Source organism: Mesoplodon bidens (assembly GCF_964165515.1).
Source record: "Mesoplodon bidens genome assembly, chromosome: 13".
Classification (NCBI taxonomy): domain Eukaryota; kingdom Metazoa; phylum Chordata; class Mammalia; order Artiodactyla; family Ziphiidae; genus Mesoplodon; species Mesoplodon bidens.
The window spans coordinates 13462037-13483308 of NC_138169.1; the positions used below are offsets into that span (position 1 = coordinate 13462037).

The following is a 21272-nucleotide window of genomic DNA, read 5'->3' on the forward strand; positions in this document are numbered from 1 at the left end:
ATTTTTTTGTGGTGAAAAATAAAAGAATAATAGTTTGGGTGGGCTTGAGGTCCTTCCTTTTAGCTGCCTGCTTCCAAACAGAAGGAAAACCAGACTGATAACCAATCACTACTCGGAGGTACCACCCTAATGTGATTATTTTGTCCCTGAAACTGCGTCTCTAATGACCTGGGAGGGAAGATTTGCTGAAGGTCTGCAAGCTCTGCTTTGATGGCACAGTCTGCTCTCACGAGATCCGTGACAAGAAGACTCAGTCAGTCTGCTTCTCATACTTGATAAGCTTGTAACCATCTCTTCTGTGTCACTGTCTGCTGGTATTTCTAGAAGTTCACCTGATGAATGCTATGTGAGGAAGCATCTTTCCTTTATTTTAAAATATCAATAGGCATACACTCTAAGGAATAGTGGACTGTCACCCTACTTACATACAAATGCGTTACTCGGCTTTAACAATAATAATCTGTTCTTAGGCTGTGTCACCTGCACTACGCTCATCAAAAATGCCTACAGTTGGGACAGAAGACCGACCTCTTGGGAAGGATGGAAGAGCTGCTGTTCCTTACCCACCAAGTAAGAAAAGGAAACTGAGCTTCAGCTCACTGCTTATAATTTACATATTATGTTTTCATACTCAGTGGTGCCTTGTCTGAGATGCCCCTCCTTTCCCCCATTTTAACAAAATACTGGCAGTGAATTAAAACTTGTATAAATTGGTGTTCCTAAGGTGGCAGGCAGCTAAGAGACCCATTTAAGTTTGAATTCCTTTTCCTTTTGTTTTCAAATTAACTTCTGTGGTTTAAAATGTGAAAAAACATGTTTTAGGTTTATTTTAGGTTTATTTATGCAAATGCTGCATAGTGGTTTTCATAGCGATATTCCACTGCAAGAGCTTGTGCAAAATGTTTCAGTTTTCATAAATTTAATTCACACAAGGATAATGAATGTTTGTTTTCTGTGGTCCTTTTTCCAACAGATACTGAAGTTTTTGTGTTTCCTTAAGAGATCAACTAGTTTTATTACGTATGTGGGCAAAAAGAGAAACTTCCTTTTCTCTACTTACTCTTTACCCTAAGAAACATTCCACAAGAGAAAAGAAAGTCAGGATAGCTTATATGGATACTCTGAAGCTGAAACACAATTCCATTGCAAATCATTCTTTAATATCTTCTCATTAATTCAGCTGGTAATGAGAACAAATTGAGGGGAAAAACCACCATGTCATAGGGATGAGTCAAAAAGTTTTATGAACCTGTAAATGTAGTGCTGATTTACTCAAATGTAGAAGTGTGAAGTATACAGAGATTGGATTTTGACAGCTTTAGTGGATCCATAGCTTTTTAAAATATGCAAAGCTTTCTCAAGCATGACATGTATGAAAATGAATGATGATAGCCAGCCAGTTGCTGTAGTTTTTTTTAATTAAACATTTTTCTTTTTTTATTACTCTGCACTGCAGAATTTTACAAACATGAAACTCACAGATTAAAAGAAACATGATTAAAGTAGATTCATCTGGAATAGGGCAGATGAATGAATTTTTCCCTTGTATTTATTAACCAGTTACTCCTGCTTTTTTTTGACATTAAGTGATATGTAGCGATGTTAAATGTTAAAATGTCTGATAATTTGTCCAAGATTATTCATTCACAGACCATCCTGCTAGTAAGTGTCATTACCCAGTAAAGTATATGGTGTACTCTCTCTTCTTTCTCTCTCTTTTATTCCAAAAGGAATGGTTTCAAAAAGAAGCTTCTCAGAACTTTATGATAAAGTACAGGTTATAAAAATTAATGAATTTGAAATATAGCAGAAATATTGGCATGAGGAAAATACAGATAAACCAAGGTCAAGAGGATCTTATTAATGTGTCAAAGTATGTGTGTATAAGTGTGTGGGGGGGGGACATATACATAGTATTTCCTGCCAAGACATGGCAATGAAAATGGCATGGCAAGCAACTATCATCTCTGCGGTAGCTTACTGTACATGAAAGTGGACAGACATATAATATGTAATGTCTAGAATAACACCATCCAACAGAAGTGCAAGGTAAGCCACAAAGGAGGGCCGCATAAGTAATTTTAAATTTTCTAATAGTTAAATTAAAAAAGTAAAAAGAATCCTGTAAAATTAAATTTAATAATATATTTTAACTCAGTGTATCCAAAACATTGTCATTTTTATATGTAGTCAGCATAAAAATATTTAGATGTTTTACATTCCATTTTTGTGCTAACTGTTTGGAATCTGGGGTATATTTTATACATGCAGCTCATCTCAGGTTGGATGGGGCCCATTTTGAATGCTCCGTAGCCATGTGGCTAGTGGATACTGTGTTGGACAGCATAGGTCCGTAATTATTCATTTGTGTATATACTAATGAAAGAAAGCGACACACAGTATCAGTGAGGTTTAGTTTAGTATCAAGTCTGTGTCAAGATAGTATTGTGTTATATTAATTAAAACAGAAGTGTTTTTCTTTTATTGTTAACCAGTCGCTTATGAATTTTTGTGTTTGAAAGAATGTCAATTTTGAAGTATGGGTCTTTGAGGAGGCAAAATGAAAGAGTTGGACATTTTATTCTACAAGAACACTTACTGGGCTTCCCTGGTGGCGCAGTGGTTGAGAGTCCACCTGCCGATGAGGGGACACGGGTTCGTGCCCCGGTCCGGGAAGATCCCACATGCCGCGGAGCGGCTGGGCCCATGAGCCATGCCCTCTGAGCCTGCGGGTCCAGAGCCTGTGCTCCGCAACGGGAGAGGCCACAACAGTGAGAGGCCCGCGTACCGCAAAAAAACACTTACTATTTGTGAGGGACTCTGCTAGGTGCTCTGGGCTGGGTAGAATACTGAGAAATTAGTGATGATGCTTTTGTTGGAGGGCTTCAGTCTTGTGCATAAATACTTGATGTTCACAATAGGAGATGGTTGGTGTCCTTAATGGTGAGCTCCTGCTGAAGTGCAGTGGATCTTGAGGATAGGTGGGTATAAGTAAGTGGAGCATTGTGGGAAAGACATGTCAACTCCAGTCCATCCTGGTAGCTGTTCCCCACACTCACTTTAGTCATTTTATGGGAAGAAAATTGAACAGGCAAGCCATGTATTTCTACTTTGGAGGACCAGAATGTTTCTCTGGGTTTCTGTTTTCTTTCTGCCTTACCCAGTTTGAGTCCAGTTCCCTGTTTTTCATCTCAAAACTTATTTAGGGTGATTTCTTTTCAGAAATTCATTCCCTGTGACTGAACAGCATTTCCATCTTTTTCTCATCAAACCAAAATTGGGAGGAAGGGCTAATTATTGCCGACTCTCATCACTTTATGAGTGTTTAGACGTACCTGGCAAAGTGTTCACTTCAGTGTATACTTTATCTCATTTAATGTGCAAAAAAAAATGAGGGAAATATTATTCTCATTTTGTAGATGAGGAAATTGAAGCTAGAGAGGTTAAGAGTCTTCCTGAAGAATATCTGATAATAAGAATGGTGAAGACCACTTTTTAACATGAATCTCTGGCAGGTGGAATCTCATTTCATCCATGCTTTTTGTGTATGTTCTCTTTTACCTTTGACAAAAATTATCAAGGTGGCTGAGGCTTTGAAAACTGAGATACATAACTGTGTTAGGTAACATCAAAGAAGTTCAGTAGCCCTGAATGGAAAATGCCTTTATTACATTTCTTAGGGAAGATTTAAAAACAAATTTAATAAAATAATTTGAGGATAAAATTTTGTACCACAGCCCAAATACTTAATAAATTAAGGAAAGGCTATGTTTAAGTTCACTGTCATTTTAACTCAAAGTGAATTTATAGTTTCATATTTTCCAAATACTTTGTTAATTAAGATTTGTCATGTAATATGAGTTTGAAGATTTTATGAAGCAGACTTGTGGTTTAAAATACTCCACTTACAAATTAATTTTATGTTAAAATTGACCAGTAGCTGCTCTTTGGCTTGGGAAAAGGTATAGGGGCTAAAAGTTAAAGATGATGAATGTATTTCAACTTTATATTTTGAATGTACTTCAACTTTATATTAAAGTCTTTAGCCTTGTTTTAAAAAAAATGTGTTGATCTGGTTGGTGCTACATCTGAAGAGCTAGCTGTTTTTCAGCCACAGAACTTATCAGTTATATAGTCTGTCCAATGGTTCTATGATAGTTTCTGGCTTGACTTGTATCCCTAATTCTGTGAATTGTTATATGTTCTTAAGGGTAAAATACTGTCACAGAAAGGTGACTTGAAGATCACCTTGGGGGTTGTAGGTTTTCTTCTTCTTTTCTGTCTTTTAAAAATTTTTTTCCTTAGCAGCAGCAGGTACCATTTTGTCTAATGAAATCTCATACAGAATTATACTGTAGAAAATAAACAGAAGTGCAGCTTCTCTTAATGGAAGTGAAAATTTAGATCTGAAACCCTGCCTGTTGGCCTTGTTCTCCCCCTGTTGGCCCCTGAGGCCAAGAGAGGGAAATTATTCAGGATTATATAATTGTTTAACTAGGAAACATGGTAAAAATCGTCTAATGCAGAGGTTCTCACCTTTTTTCTGCTCCATATCATGGAGGCTTTCCCTCCCCCCCATAAACAAAGGAAAGAAAGCAAGCCGAATGAGAATCACACATCTAGTCAAGCCTTCCCTTTTAGATGATGGAACTGAGGCCATGAGGGAGGAAGTGACCAGACCACAGCAGCGCTGTGCTGGGAGCACGTGGGTTGGGGAACCCAGCCCACTGCTGCTTCTCTATACAGCCCTACCTTAGACTCTAGCTCAGGTCAGAGCATGGTACAGCTATTCTTAATAAATTTCTGATTCAGAGCTGTAAGTCATATTAAGATCTGTTCAGTGGTTACTGTTTACCTGTTTAAATATTGAAGTTGCTAGAAGGAGCAATGTGATTGGAAATTGGGACACCAGATATGATTCCAAATCACTGATTTGAACTTGTGGCTCCAAATGTGTAAGTAAATTTGCTGTACAGGACACCCCCTAGTGGCCAAATTTCACAACCGCAACTTGCATTTCATTGCATACCCTCCTACTTAAGAATCAGTCCCTTAATGAGACATTATTAGTGATGATGGTTAACCTCATGTATATAACAATGATTTTTTTTAAAGGTTGAGAATCACTGATCTAAGTATTTCTTAAAAGGTACTTTTTTTTCCCAGCTGATTTTCAATAAATTGTCTTTTGGTTCTAGATAGGATTATTGACCCTGACTATGAAGTTTCATCTCCTTAGATTTTTCAGGGAATCAATTGTTGGAAGAAAAAATGTATGTTATGTAGACTTTGTTCACATAATTAATGTGAAGCCAAATCATAAAGCATCAAGAGGATAGTGATAAAGTTGCAGCAAAGGATACTTTTCTGCTGATGGCCGCCTTCTTCGATACTTCCATTATTAATAGTCTATTATGTAACTGATATGACCATTCAATCAGCATTATTTCTGATGCCAACTAGAGGGCCTGCCTATGAACTAGGTTGTTTTCTTTTTTTTTAGCAGTCAGGCCTGTTAACAAATTTTTTTTTCTTATCTTTTATCTTTATTTTTTTAGCAGTTGCAGACCTGCAAAGGATGTTCCCCACCCCTCCTTCTTTGGAACAGCACCCTGCATTTTCTCCTGTGATGAATTATAAAGATGGAATCAGTTCAGAGACAGTGACAGCATTAGGCATGATGGAGAGCCCTATGGTCAGTATGGTTTCTACACAGCTCACTGAATTCAAAATGGAAGTGGAAGACGGGTTAGGAAGTCCCAAGCCAGAGGAAATAAAGGTAATTGCCAATATATTAGTTATACAAAGACAGGGTGGTTTGAAAGCAAATTTTTATACAACTTCTTTAAAATAGTGTTGTCTGTATGCCATGTATACATAAGTTCCTAAGAGTTCTCTGAATTAGGTCATGAGGTAATTATAGTGTCTTTTGATTAAGTTAAAATTTTGGCTTCAGCATTTTTCTGTTGATCAGATAAAAGAGAAGTATTAAATTATAGTGATTTTTGTTGCTATTATGGTGTGTCCTAAAGTTGTTTACCAGCATTATCACCAGCCCCACTTTGTTGTCACAGGACTTTTCATATGTTCACAAAGTTCGAACTTTTCAACCTTTTGTGGGATCCTCCATGTTTGCTCCACTGAAGATGTTGCCGAGCCAATGCCTGCTACCTCTGAAGATTCCTGATGCCTGTCTGTTTCGGCCTTCGTGGGCAATCCCTCCTAAAATTGAACAACTGCCCATGCCACCTGCAGCCACTTTCATTAGAGATGGCTACAAGTATGTGCTGGGATTGTGTCGAGTTATCTGCTGTATCTAATATGATTTTTTTTAACATCTTTACTGGAGTATAATTGCTTTACAATGGTGTGTTAGTTTCTGCTTTATAACAGAGTGAATCAGCTATACATATACATATATCCTCATATCTCCTCCCTCTTGCGTCTCCCTCCCACCCTCCCTATCCCACCCCTCTAGGTGGTCACAAAGCACCGAGCTGATCTCCCTGTGCTATGCGGCTGCTTCCCACCAGCTATCTGTTTTACATTTGGTCGTGTGTATATGTCCATGCCTCTCTGTCTCTTCATCCCGGCTTACCCTTCCCCCTCCCCGTGTCCTCAAGTCCATTCTCTATGTCTGTGTCTTTATTCCTGTCCTGCCCCTAGGTTCTTCAGAACCTTTTTTTTTTAGATTCCATTTATATGTGTTAGCATACAGCATTTATTTTTCTCTTTCTGACTTAGTTCACTCTGTATGACAGACTCCAGGTCCATCCACCTCACTGCAAATAACTCAATTTCATTTCTTTTTATGCCTGAGTAATATTCCATTGTATATATGTGCCACATCTTCTTTTTTGTTTGTTTTTTTGTTTTGTTTTAATAGTTCTATAGTGATCTTCTTTTTTTAAAGTGTTTGTTTATTTTTAACATCTTATCCTTGTGCAGGGGCCATGCTAATCTTCTCTGTATCGTTCCAGTTTTAGTATATGTGCTGCCGAAGCGAGCACTGTGCCACATCTTTATCCATTCAGCTGTCGATGGACACTTAGGTTGCTTCCTGATTTTTATCTTAACTAAATATTTACTTTAAATGATGACAGCATTTCATTTGAAACTGTCCTTTATTGGCCATTCATGTTTTTGTGCATATTATTTTCTGTTGAAAATATACGTTGAAAATTTTCTATACTAAATTTCATATACATGGAAAAATTAAGGTTATTTGTATAGAGAACCATGATGTTCATGGTCATTCAGTGTAAAATCAGTGTCTATCACAGAATCAAGCATTAGTTGGAGTGGGTAATATTTTTACGGTGATGGTGGTAAGTACTTTGCTTTATATAATTTGATGATTTCAAATGTGTTTACTTAAGGCACTTTAAAATGAAGTATTCACATGATAATTTCTCTGTTATTGACCCCATGTCATGTAAGAAAGCAGCAACAGAATGGTGCTATGATACAGGGGAAGGAAAAGGAAGTGTTTATTGTAGCTTGGACATGTTTCATACTGTTGCCAAAAAAGTTCTTACTGCGGCAGTGTAGAATCAGTTTCCCCTTTGAGTGATAATTTCTTAATAAAATAATTTAAATTCCATAAAATAAAAGGCCACAAACTTAAATTTCTATCAGGACCAGGTAAGCAATATGTGGATGAAATGGACTGGGCAAAGCAAAAGACTTGGCACTACTGATGCTCGGAGTCATTGTGAGAGGCAGTGGGAGCGAGCAGGGTCAGTGATGAACTGTTGAGAGTACACCCCTTTTAAAGGGACTTTTTTTTTTTTTTTTGCTATTCAAATACAGGGAATTGGAGACCTGGAATTAAATGTATCAACGTATTTCCTTTTTAAAAATGTTGACAGTTGCAAATTCCCTGGTGGTCCAGTGGTTAGGACTCCGTGCTTTCACTGCCTAGGGCACAGGTTCAATCCCTGGTCGGGAAACTAAGATCCTGCAAGCCATGCGGCAAGGCACACCGCGCCCCCGCCCGCCCCCGGCAAAAAAAAAACAAAAACGTGTTGACAGTTAATCCAGAGTTACATTCTAGGAGCTAAGAAAAATTTATGATCCAGGTCCAGTCTGTGGGCTACTTCTTTGTGACCTCATATAAAAATCATCTTGATGAAATCAAGTTTAATTTTATAAACAGGCTTTATGCTTGTGTATATAAAGTCTGTATGGGAATGAAAAAGTGTGGCAGAGAAGTGGTTTAAAAGAACATTAGACTTGGGGAAGTACAGCTATAGAGTCATAGGGCTCAGATTCCTGCCTTTTTTGTTTAGTCTCTGTATGGCCTTAAATGACCATTTTACTGGGTCTTCCCTTCTTTAAAACGGGGTTATCTCGCCCTACTTCCCACATAAGATTTTTTTCTGAGAACTCTGAGTACTTCCACAACCACCAGCAGTGTGAAAGCATGTGTTCGAAAGCACCCTGGATGGGAGGGCCTGGCTAGTTCTCTGCTTCTGTTCTCCAGTTGTGCCCTAGCTTGTTTAATCTGAGACTGGTCCAGCGCAGCTCGAGCGGCTAGCACACCCGGAGTTAGCAGGCCATTCGCAAGTAGTGCAGCAGCTTCCGAACCCATTCCACAGCTTAATCCCTTACACACACACGCTTCTCAAACAGTGACACGCAACCCTTTGCTGTATGATGGTTTCAATAACCAATAATTTAGATCATTGTTTAGATCTATCAAATCTATCCTTTGCCACCCCACAGATTCTTGGTATTCTACACGGGTGCTGTTAACAGAACTGTCTCTGATGGAATGAGTGTTTGTATCTGCACCTTCCAGTGCGGCATCCACTACCCTGATGTTGTAGCTGTGCACCATTTGAAATGTTTCTAGTTGAGATCAAGACTGAATGTTTATTTTTATTTAAGTTGATTTAAATTCATCACATGGGGGTAGTGACTACCTTACTTACTGGACAGACAGGACATTCTAGGCTATGGGAAATCCTCCTGCTGTGGTCTCCATTGCCCTGGACCCCCGCTTTATCACAGAGCACAGCAGCACTCACTTGATGCCGGTCATACTTGCTATGAGCTAACTTTTCTTCCTTTCTCACTGTTGCGTATGCAGCATCTAGCATGGGGTGGGTACTCAATTCATTTTTATTGAGTGGGAAAAGTCAGGTTACTGTACAAGATAAACCATTTTTACTGCCTCGGGAGGAATTTAATTATTTAGGTTTTCAGTTAATCGTCATAGTTCCTTTGTGATCTGAACTGCATAATAATTTGGGGGTTTTGTTGAACAGAAAAATTTGAAAGGAGTCCAATTAGAGTAAAGATCATTATTACACACTTATTATTTTGGTCTCTGAGATAGCAATGATTGCTGATCAAGGTTTCTGGGTCATTTGTTATCTTTACTCAAAGATACCACTGTGCCTCAGATTTAACATTTCGTTGCAGTGACTGATTTGGATTTTCAGGTTGATAAGTTAGGCATAGCTGATTAAAAACCATAAGAAAATGATTTGAAGAGCCATTACTTTATGACATTCTTCTTTCAAATTATAAGTGAATGAATACGTACTTTATTGGAGGAACATTAGTTTAAGCACAGTATTAACAGATTTCAGAAGAATTTTAAGTGTTTAAAAAATCTATTTCTTTTGATACCTTCTAACTGGAAAGAATAATCCTGCGCTGTTTTACATGTACATCTAAGAATATATATCAAGAAAATTTTATTACAATAATAAAATAGCAGAACATTGCAGACACTGTTTTGTTTTCCATGTGGCTATTCCAAAGAGAAGTCGCTGCTTATGAGAAAATAGGTAGCACAGTGTGATCAGTCTCTGGGAGCTAAAAATAATTGTGCTATATAATGCATGACATATTGAAAAATAAAAAAATGAACGAATTGCCTACCACCCTACAGAAATCTGTTAGAAGTTTGGAAACTGTGATGCAATATATATACCTCTGGGCAGCTACCTAGCTAATACTAAGTCCTTTTAGCAGCATGTGTAGTATTTGTATTAATTGTAATATAGTACTGGCCAGTGGGTTTCCTAAAATAGAATTCCTTCATGGTCACTCATTACTATAAAAATGCTAGCCTAGATAGGACTACATTTTGGAAATTAGAAAAATGTTAAATTTTCATGTGCATTTGATTATAACTACTTTAGAATCATATGTAGATTATAGCCTCAGAGAACAAGTACACTGGCAGAATTTCAATTTCAAAAAATGACAAAAATGTAATTGCAAATTAGATGGAAATTTCATCCTATGGTCTTCTAGCTACTTTGGCATCTGAGCTCAAGTGTTAAAGTTCTATTTAGTGGTCATAGGTTTTCAAAACTACATTGCCCAAATCCAGCATCATGTTTTCTTGTAAAAATAGTTACAGTTCCCTCAAAAGATTAAGATGAGGCTTAATAGAAAACTGAATGAACCAAGCGATAGCGTACATAAATCAGAAATGCCCAGGCCAGGTTGGGGGTGGTTATGCGTGTATCCCAGCACCTGTGACCTGCCTCCCGCTCTCACTTGGTGCTATCTCTTTGTTGCAGTAATGTGCCTAGTGTCGGGAGCCTAGCAGATCCAGATTATCTGAACACACCACAGATGAACACCCCGGTGACGCTGAACAGCGCTGCCCCAGCCAGCAACAGTGGAGCAGGAGTTTTGCCATCTCCAGCAACCCCTCGCTTCTCTGTCCCCACACCACGAACCCCCAGGACCCCAAGAACTCCCAGAGGAGGGGGCACTGCCAGTGGTCAAGGGTCTGTTAAATATGACAGCACCGATCAGGGGTCACCAGCCTCTACCCCCTCTACCACACGGCCTCTTAATTCTGTGGAGCCCGCCACCATGCAGCCAATTCCTGAAGCTCACAGTCTCTATGTGACTCTGATTCTTTCTGATTCCGTGATGAATATCTTCAAAGACAGAAACTTTGACAGCTGTTGCATCTGTGCCTGCAACATGAACATCAAAGGGGCGGATGTTGGGCTTTACATCCCCGATTCTTCCAATGAGGACCAGTACCGCTGTACCTGTGGGTTTAGTGCGATCATGAATCGCAAACTTGGTTACAATTCGGGACTCTTCCTGGAAGATGAGTTGGATATTTTTGGGAAGAATTCTGATATTGGTCAGGCTGCCGAAAGGCGCTTAATGATGTGTCAGACCACCTTCCTTCCGCAGATGGAAGGAGCCAGAAAATCCCAGGAGCCACCGATAAGCCTTCTCCTCCTCCTGCAGAATCAACATACGCAACCTTTTGCTTCACTGAGTTTCCTGGACTACATTTCCTGTAACAATCGCCAAACTCTTCCCTGTGTGAGCTGGAGTTACGACCGGGTGCAAGCAGATAATAATGATTACTGGACGGAATGCTTTAATGCCTTGGAGCAGGGTCGGCAGTATGTGGATAATCCCACAGGTGGCAAAGTGGATGAAGCTCTGGTGAGAAGTGCCACCGTGCACTCTTGGCCTCATAGCAATGGTAGGTTTCCCAGAATACAAATTTGCTTTGAAAATGGTCTTGGTGTGATGATAACTTGCAAACTTTCTTTACTTTGTTATATATGACAAAATTTTAAATTTCATTTATTAAAAAATAGACATAACTAAAGTGAGAGCTATCTTGATATCACCCTAAAGTTAAGAACGGGGAGATGTTTTATATTGAAACACATTTGGAGAAGAGTAATTATTTTGTGGGAAAAAAGTTGTCTAGATTATACAAACTGATAATTTGCATACCCTTTCATGTTTAAGTCTACGCTTTCTTCTGGGTCAAGTTTCCATGATACTTCTTCCAGGAAGCCTTGTATCCAATTACCAGAGTATTTTCTCTTTCCTCTGGTTTCCCAGTATTTTGTGTCTCTGGTAACAGTGATCACATTTTACTTTGCATTGTGATTCCTGGGGCACGTCACTGTCTTAAAAACTCCAGTTGACAAACGTCTTTGGAGTTGGGCTCTAAGAGTGCTGAGCGCCTTGCTGTTCCCTTTCCTTATTGATTCACTGTCTGTGCTGTGATGTGTCCTGCGGGGATAAAATGGTGAATGAAAGAGACAAGGTACCTTGCCCTCAGGGACTTTCTAATCTATTTTGGAAAATGGATAAGCCTTCTTCTCCATCCTCCAGTTAAATAATATGCTTATTTATTTAATTATTCGAATCAAATAAATAAATAAGCATATTATTGCAAACCATTATAAGTGATGAAAGCACGGGATGTCAGGGGACACTTCCTTGAAGCAGCAGTGACATTTGAGATCCCAACGATGAGTACAGGTTAACTGGGTGATGAGGGAGGGGGCGGGGAGTCGTGTCCCAGGCAGAGGAGGGGCGAGTGCAGTGGCCCAGAGTTATGTAGAGCATGGGGCCTTCAGAGAACTCAGAGAAGCCTAGAGACCAGCAGTGCTAGCTTGTCAAGAGCCTTTTGAGACATGCTGGGCACCGGGTCTTCATCCGAAGAGTCTTAGGTCAATGATGGGTTTTACGAAGAGACACTGACATCAGATTTGTGTAGTTAGGAAAAAATGTACTCTATAAGGTGGGCTGCGGATTAGAAAATGGCGAGAATGGATTTGAGGAGACTGAGAAGTTCCTGCAGTAGATGAAATAAGAAACAGTAGCTTGGCTTAGTGTCCTAGCAAAGGAGATGGAAAAGAAGTGGAAACATTTAAGAGATGCTTGGGAAGTATTATTGCAGGACTTGGAAATGGGTTGGATTTGGGGGATCAGGGAGAGTGAGATATTAAGGAAGACACCCAGATTTGTGACATGTATACCTAGATGGACAGTGGTGTCGTTCAAAGACAAGTGTACTGGGAGCTTCCCTGGTGGCACCATTGGTTAAGAATCTTGTCTGCCAATGCAGGGGACACTGGTTCGATCCCTGGTCAGGGAAGATCCTACATGCCGCGGAGCAGCTAGGCCCATGAGCCACAACTGCTGAGCCTGCGCTCTAGAGCCCGCGAGCCTAGAGCCTGTGCTCCGCAACAAGAGAAGCCACCACAATGAGAAGCCCGCGCACTGCACCGAAGGGTAGACCCTGCTTGCCACAACTAGAGAAAGCCCGCGCACAGCAACAAAGACCCAACTCAGCCAAAAATAAATAAATAAAATTATTTTAAAAAGATGAGTGTACTGGAGGAATATCAGGTCTGGGGAGAAAGGTCATAAATTGAGTTTTGGAAGTTTTAAAGATTTCTCTTGAGATATCCAGGTAGAGGTGTCAAGTAGACACTTGGGACTTTATGACCTGGAGCTCAGGGGAAAGAGAGTATATGGCACGTAGATGATAACCCAAGTCAGGGGCTCAGAGGAGGAGGAGAGCTCACTGGGGAGGAGGACTATATGGAAAGGGAGGAGGGCCTGGGACAGAGCTTTACTGAGTTCTGCCATGTAACCAAGTTTCATGAGTGAGAGCGTGGTCAACAGGCATTCAGATTCAGCCAAGCTTTTAAGATAAGGATTAAACCAGTCTTTTGACCATGGTAAGAGCTGTTTCTGTAGACAGGTGGGAGCAGAGACCAAGCTGGAGGAGTCTATGTGTGAAAGAAACATGGACCCTGCTTCAGAATAGTCCGTCTTGCAGGGGAGAAGGTTATATAAGCAAGGAGACTTCTTGGAGGTGGAGACTCCTGAGGAAGTATTTCAAGGGTTATACTCATTTTTATAACTGCTTAGGTTTAAGTAGAGTGCCTTATACTTAGCGGGCCTTTAATTAATGTCTGCTGCATGAATTTATGAATTAAAGTCTTTCCCCTAAAGAATTGTGGGTGATTATCTTAGGTGGTTTCTTTTACTAGACAGTGGCCTTCAGGTAGAAAAGCAGTCTGTGTGGATGGATCAGTAGTGGCATCTTTGGATATGAAGAATAGCACATTTTATTGTAGGTGAGATGTGGGTTCCAAATTCAGATGCATAAAACTACCAGACAGATAATGTAAATGAATGATGTGGAGAGCCAGGTTTGCAAAAGGCAATGACCTAAATTGTGTCGTTTTCCAACATACTTTCTATTTTGTATGCACAGGAATAGAGTTCACAAAGAATTACTTCTACTTTTATTTTTCTCTAACCTGTGGTTCTCTTGGTGTGTCACTTTCCTACTTCTGATAGAGCCATGGGTACAAGAGGTACTTTACTTTTTTCTTTCCTATAAGAAGAAAAGAAGCACAGGCTTGAAGATAAGGTGATAAATGCTGCTTCAGTCTCAGGCCAGCTGGGGTGCGGGGAGGCGCGCGGGGAGCGTCAAGAACTGTGTGAAGGGGACAGCTACTCCTTGGCTCCAACAAGTGGTGGTCATCCAGGAATATGATGGTCTGAGCCCCAGGGCTGTCAGGCAGTTTTCCAGTTTTTCAAGAGAAGCTGGAAATCCAGATTTGCATATGAAATTTCCTGAGAAATTCATTCCAGATTGAAAAACAAAAACTCTGTGCCATCAAGTTGCAGCCTGTGTTTGATGTGGGGACACATCTAAAAATGTCTTAAGACCCCTTAAGCACCCTGTGTTTCAGATTTAGTTGGTAAACAAATCACAGATTTCCATCCATGCCACTTTCCTAATCAGCTAGAAAAGCAAGACGAAGGAAAGGTCTTTAGGAACCCAGCTCTGCAGATTCATAGCTGACCATCTCCATCTGAAGTAGTTCTTCCTTCAGATCTTTTTGAGAATTTGACGAGCATTATGGACCTTCTCCCTTGGGGTAAAATACACCTGTGCTCATGCATGCATATGCAGTTTGGGGTGGAGTTTCAGAGGTTTTTCAAATTCTAGGTTAAGAAACCCTCTTGCTAGCAGGAAGAACATGTTCTGAAACCATGAATCTCCTACCTTCCTCTCTGTACAGATGAATTTCAGGCCTGTCATTGCCTCTGCCCTGTTTTCATGTGCCTCTGCCTGTGTAGAAGGTCGTCTTTCTCTTCATTTTGTATTTTGTGAAAATATTTTCATTAAGATCAGTTTTTAAAGTTTTTAAAAGCTTCAAGTTCCTTTTTCCCACTCATAATCAAAACATGGATATTTGTAAATAAAAGTAATTAAGAAACTAAAAGTAAGAAACAATAATTAAGAAATTTTTGCCGTTCTCTTTTCTTAAGAACAACCTTGGAAACAAGTCTGTATGATTTTAAAAAGTCAGGCCTATCTGCCTTTCCACTTTTAGGCAATCCTGTGGTTAACCTCTTTTATATAGAGTAAACTATTTTCCCTTTTATTATTTCCAATAATAAATAATAAACTATCTTCTACTTTAGAAGATTGTCTTTCCTCTTGACTCCTAAGTCGGGTAGTTTAGAATCTATTATAAGTCGACCCTGCTGCCAGTGCTGTCTCTGTCGTGGAGTGTAGCTGAGGTCCACAATGATGGCAGGAGGAGGAGTGTCCAGCCCCCCTTTATGGTTCCCCTTCCTTTTCATTTCATTTCTCTTCCAGTGCTGGACATCAGCATGCTCTCCTCCCAAGATGTGGTCCGTATGCTGTTGTCCCTGCAGCCCTTTCTCCAAGACGCCATCCAGAAGAAGCGCACGGGCAGGACCTGGGAGAATATCCAGCACGTGCAGGGACCACTCACCTGGCAGCAGTTCCACAAAATGGCAGGACGGGGAACCTACGGTAGAATCTTTCCCCTGTTTAAATTCCTTCAGATTTTTGTTCTGTGAAAAGCAGCTTTAGTTACTGTCAAGTCCTTCCCTCACTGACAGAATCTTTTTCCTCCTGACTATTAAGTTTTATAATCTCCCTGTTTTCCAGTAGTCAGTTTTGGAGATAATTTTTCTAAATGTCTTTGGCATAATCAAGGTCAGTGGGGCAAATAAGCCGTAAATAGACTATCTGCTAGGGTCTCCTCATCTTTGCGATCCTCACTGCATTTTCATGTGGATGAACTTCTGAACTAGCTCTGTCAGCTTCCTCAGAGTCAGGATTATAGTGCTTATCTTAAAGGAAATGACATCGTGCTGTTTGGAAAACTACCTTTAACCTGCTCTAGTCTGCTCTCTGATCTTACTGAAACTTGGTAAGCATGTTCTGACTCATTTAATTAAGGTTCTTCATCAGTGGCCATTTAATTAGAGGATTTGAAGAGTAGTTTTAAGAGTATCATGTCAACCTACAGTAAAATTTCTGACGCCAGAAATAAGACTAATGCACCAGAGAATTCTCAGTTGTCGAGGTTGTGGGAAACAGACCCTGAAGCACTTTCCTAAACTGCAATCTTGTTTTAGGTTCTGAAGAATCTCCTGAGCCGTTGCCCATCCCCACTCTGCTGGTAGGCTATGACAAGGACTTCCTCACCATCTCACCATTCTCCTTGCCATTTTGGGAGAGGCTGTTGTTGGACCCATACGGGGGCCACCGTGACGTTGCCTATATTGTGGTGTGTCCAGAAAATGAGGCCTTGCTCGAAGGAGCCAAAACTTTTTTCAGGGACTTGAGCGCTGTATATGAGGTGAGAAAGACATGAAAGATGAAAATTGTTTGTATGATACGAGTCCTCAGGTTGTTTCTAGTTATGACTAAATTTTAAAGAACAAATATTTTCAAAGTAGGACTCAAAGAAAATTTTCATATAGTTGGAGGATGAAGAAAAGGATTACATTGGCAAGTTTTTCAAGGAGTACATTGCTTTCCCATCTTAGCGTTTATATTTTATTAGATTTAAAGATTTTCCTCTACCAGCCTTACCACCCATCTTAATAAGTCCCGTCAGCTGTTTTTTCCCCATTTATGTGCTCAAGTTTAAAAGTATTACTCACCAGGGGATAGTGGTTGTTCAGAAGATGAGCTTTATGAAAAGAAAGCACATGTACTCTAGGGGTGGGGGTGGGGGGGTTCCTGAAAACAGTATAAAAATGTTTAGCTTGAAAATTTTTGAATCATAATAAGTTTAATGACTCGTGTCCCTGTATGTTTTATTTAACACTCCATTCATCTTCATACTAAAATTTTGGTACAGATTAATAATGTGATAACCATAGTAATGTAAAAGCCACCTAGATAATTTTATATATTTAGTATATAGATTCCTGTTACTTTTGAAAAATTAGAATCATGTCTGTCTTTGAAGAGTTAGTGCCACATTTCTTCTGCTAAAGTACATAGACACTAAGGTTTTTGTACCTTATACTTCTGTTACCTTTATATTTGACAAGAATAAATGAAAAATCAGTATTTATAAAGTATTTAGAGCTGTGACAGGCATACTATAAGCATTACAAAAGTGTTTGCTAAATAAGATGCCAAGTTGAATTTCAAAAATACTCCATAACGGAACATTCACTATAAATGTATGAGTACACACGAAATAGTAAACTTACGTGTTGCTACAAAGAAGTGAGAAGATGCTAAAGTATGAGATAATGGCATCAATTAAGCCACTGAAAGAAATCCTTGGATACAGTAATTTCTAAACAGTGCCTGGTTCATGATGCCTAATAACATTAAATCATAATTACCCTAACACAGAAAACCTGTCTAAGCAGTCTTAAAGCCCAGCCATTCTTTTGAATGAAGCTTTCAACATAAGTTACAAAACATAAAAGGACTGCCAGATCATTTTAGGATTGCTCTTTTGTCGGTAATGCGTACCTGCTTCAGAAGAGTGTACACTAGAGAATTTTTAGGGGCTTGGTAAGCTTCCTGTTTATCACCTCTAGTAAGGGCTAATAATATGGGCTCTTCTGCTGGTGAACAGGTAGCTAGGTAGCTTACTTTGTGCAGGTATATTAATTCTCTGCCATAAGCACGCAGTTAATGTCCTGCACGTCAGTAACAGAATCTCATTGTGCTAAAACAACTCTTTACTTTAAAAAAGTGATCAGCATATCCACTGTTTCCGTGGCCTCTACTATTGGTGATCTCCAAATGTCTGTAACAGTGTCACAGATGACCCATAAAATTTTAATGTTATCTTATGGGAGAACATCATAAGTCAGGATTACTTGAGAGGTTTTAGTGGACATATGTCTCAGTCAGCCTAAGTCGGCAGGAACCTGGTTAATTCTTTATTTGACCATTAGCAATCAGGTAGTGCTCAGCAATCTTCCCTTGTGCTAGAGGAAGTGGTTGGGGTGAAGAAACATTCATTTTTCTTTAAAAGAAACATTTTTCCTTAGAGAGCCTAGTCCAGGTTTTGGAGAGGCAGAGAACAGTTTCAGGTACATTATAATTACCAGAAGGGACCAGCATATAATGTTGGTTTGGTTGTGTGTGGTAACGCTAAAAGACAAAGGAAAATGCTTTCATGTGTGTGGTCAAGAATCTCCATGGTAACGATGTGTACTGAACGAAGGAGTGGTTCCTGTTGTAAACAGCGATCTGTTTTGTGCCGTCAGATGTGTAGGCTTGGGCAGCACAAGCCTATCTGCAAAGTGCTGCGCGACGGGATCATGCGCGTGGGGAAGACCGTGGCGCAGAAGCTGGCGGAAGAGCTTGTGAGCGAGTGGTTTAACCAGCCGTGGGGCAGCGAGGAGAGTGACAATCATTCCAGACTCAAACTTTATGCGCAAGTTTGCCGCCATCACCTAGGTAAATGGGGATGTATTTGGCAAAGTAGAATTTGAGAAATAGCAAATCGTTCCCCCGGCTCCCTATTAGACATGCCACATTATAGTTCTTTTGTCTCGGGAAATGTTAGTGTTCCATTACTGTATTTATTTAGGTCTAATTTTTGCATTCTAAGTAGTTAAATGCTAATTTTTATGTGCATGTATATTCTTTCAAAGCTATTTACAGTAGCCTAAGGAAGTCATATCTAATTTACTCCACATTTCGAAAATGTAGCAGCATGACTTGGTATTAACTGCTCTATTTTAACCCAGATTCCCAAGAGAATCTTAGATGCTTACAAAGCCTTATGCACATAGGAGCATAATACACCATGATGGCTGTAGAATATATGGCCTCTCAGTTTTCAGTGAAGGCGTGTGGAATCAGACTGAAAGGAAAATGTTACAAATGATTGATTTTCTCCTCTCCCCGCCCCCCCCAAGATAAGGCTCTTGCCCAGAATTTATAATAAGTAACTCCATGTTTATTTCCATGTTTACAGAACATACAAGCTATGTTCAGTGGTAGAGATAGCATTTTGGGTGTCATAGAGTAATGCAACCTGGAAGCATAATTTTTTTTAAAGTGACTATTCTAAATATCTGCTTCAACCAGACACTGCAGAACATTCCTAAAGTCACCTCTCTGCGTGTACACTTTCAGCACCTTATCTAGCCACTCTGCAGCTCGACAGCAGCCTGTTGATACCACCTAAGTACCAGACCCCACCAGCAGCAGCACAGGGACAAGCTACACCTGGGAATGCGGGGCCTTTAGCTTCAAATCCAGGATCGGCAGCCCCCTCAGCTGGCAGTGCATTTAATCCCACCTCCAATGGCAGTTCTGTGAACCCGGCAGCAAGTAGCTCCGCATCTGGTTCCTCTGTGCCACCGGCCTCGACATCTGCCTCTGCTCCCATTATTAACCAGATAAGCACTACCTCTTCTTCAGGATTCAGTGGTAGTGTCGGAGCGCAGAACCCCAGCGCTGGGGCCAGCTCTGCAGAGAGAACGCAAGGGAGCATAGGCTGTGGTGGAGACACTGAGCCTGGGCAGAGCTCCTCTCAGCCCTCACAGGATGGACAGGAAAGGTACGGTACTCTGACCAAGACGAGTGGCTTCAGCTCGGACCCCTTGTCTACTCTTCCTCTGCACCCCCAGCCCCCTCGACTTCATGAGTCTCTAAACCTTGTAAAGGGTGGTATTTCTCTTCTTCCCTCAAGAGAGTAACAACTATCAGTCTATAGTTCAGTGTTAAGAAATTTGAGAACTTCTTATAAACTTATTATATTACTAGTATGGTAATATATACTTACTAATTAATATACTTAATGTAATTAATATTACTGTTAATACTCATTATATGAACATAATATATGGATAATAGTAATAGTAAGCTCTTACTATTAACGTAACAGCATTATAAAACATCTTTGTAGAACGAAGCCACGGTGTGGTGGGGGGAGTTAAAAAAGAGATCTCCCGTTTTAGAGGAGCATATTGTTGTTTTCCATCCATCTGGATGCTAACTGATTTGGTTTGCCTTCATTTTGGTACATATTAATGTTGCATTTAATCTGTAATCATTGTCCAGGGAGTCAGTGTGCTCTGGAATTGATTCATTTTGTATAATTTATATTTATGTTGTGCATCTCATAAGTGACTCTCTCTACAGTGTTACAGAAAGGGAGAGGATAGGAATTCCCACGGAGCCTGACTCTGCAGACAGCCAAGCCTACCCTCCAGCTGTTGTCATTTACATGGTGGACCCCTTCACTTATACCGCAGAGGAAGACTCCACTTCTGGAAATTTTTGGCTGTTGAGTTTGATGCGCTGCTACACAGAAATGCTGGATAATTTACCTGAGCATATGAGAAATTCTTTCATTCTCCAGGTAACTATTTGCAAGTTTATTTTTTACGTTGTTATTGTTTTTATGAAAGTAAACAGGTTCATGATTTTTTTAAAAATCATATGTATATAAAAATAGAAAAAAGTATTCTTAATTCTACCTTTTAGATTCAGCCATTATTAGCATTTTGGTGTTTTTCTAGCCTTTTTTCTGTGTTTGTTTACACAATTGAGATCCTACTTTTCACATAATTTTTAGTCTTTTTGTACTTAAAGTTATTCATGAATACTTTTCCACCTTATTTAAAATTCTCACCAAGCAACATATTTTTTATAGGCTGCATATTTTCCATGTGTAACTGTTTCTCTACAGTTAGATATAATTATTTTTTTTTTCACCTTTTCACTGTTAAAAATACAACTATAAGGCGGTCCAGTGGTTGGGACCCCGTGCTTCCAATTCCGGGGCCTGGGTTCAGTCCCTGGTCGCAGAACTAAGGTCCCACAAGCTTGCACAGCATGACCAATAAATAAATAAGTAAATGAATGAATAAATAAATAAATAAAACCATAATATACATCTTTAGGTATAATCTCTCTTTCACATTTCAAGTCATTTCTTAAAGTGGATTCTTAGATAAAGATACTGATAAATAATGCCAGATTCCTCTCCCAAAATGTTATAGTTATTTACATTTCTTTCAGGAGTGAAGGAACATGCCCATTTTTAGTGCACCCTTGCCAGCTTTATAGTGTAATAATTTTTAAAAATTTATAATTTAATAGGTGAAAAATGATGTCTTGGGTGTTTAGATTCTTGTTTTTCTGTCACTTTAACTCAAGCCATATTATAGAATTAAAAGATTGAAATTAAAGC

The 21272-nt window shown here is 39.6% G+C and overlaps 1 protein-coding gene across 2 annotated transcripts in view; it reads left to right on the forward strand.

Annotated features, from left to right (window-relative positions):
• The window catches only part of MED13L (mediator complex subunit 13L), a 288468-nt gene that overhangs the window by 247302 nt on the left and 19894 nt on the right, over positions 1-21272 (forward strand). The window contains exons 14-22 of one of the 2 annotated variants that reach the window (XM_081252288.1): positions 471-570; positions 5559-5779; positions 6075-6280; positions 10545-11482; positions 15431-15610; positions 16222-16445; positions 18331-18523; positions 19208-19634; positions 20219-20438. In XM_081252288.1, the coding sequence (XP_081108414.1) occupies positions 471-570; positions 5559-5779; positions 6075-6280; positions 10545-11482; positions 15431-15610; positions 16222-16445; positions 18331-18523; positions 19208-19634; positions 20219-20438 (2709 nt within the window). The remainder of the gene's footprint in view (positions 1-470; positions 571-5558; positions 5780-6074; positions 6281-10544; positions 11483-15430; positions 15611-16221; positions 16446-18330; positions 18524-19207; positions 19635-20218; positions 20439-21272) is intronic. The other variant, XM_081252289.1, reaches the window with a different exon arrangement.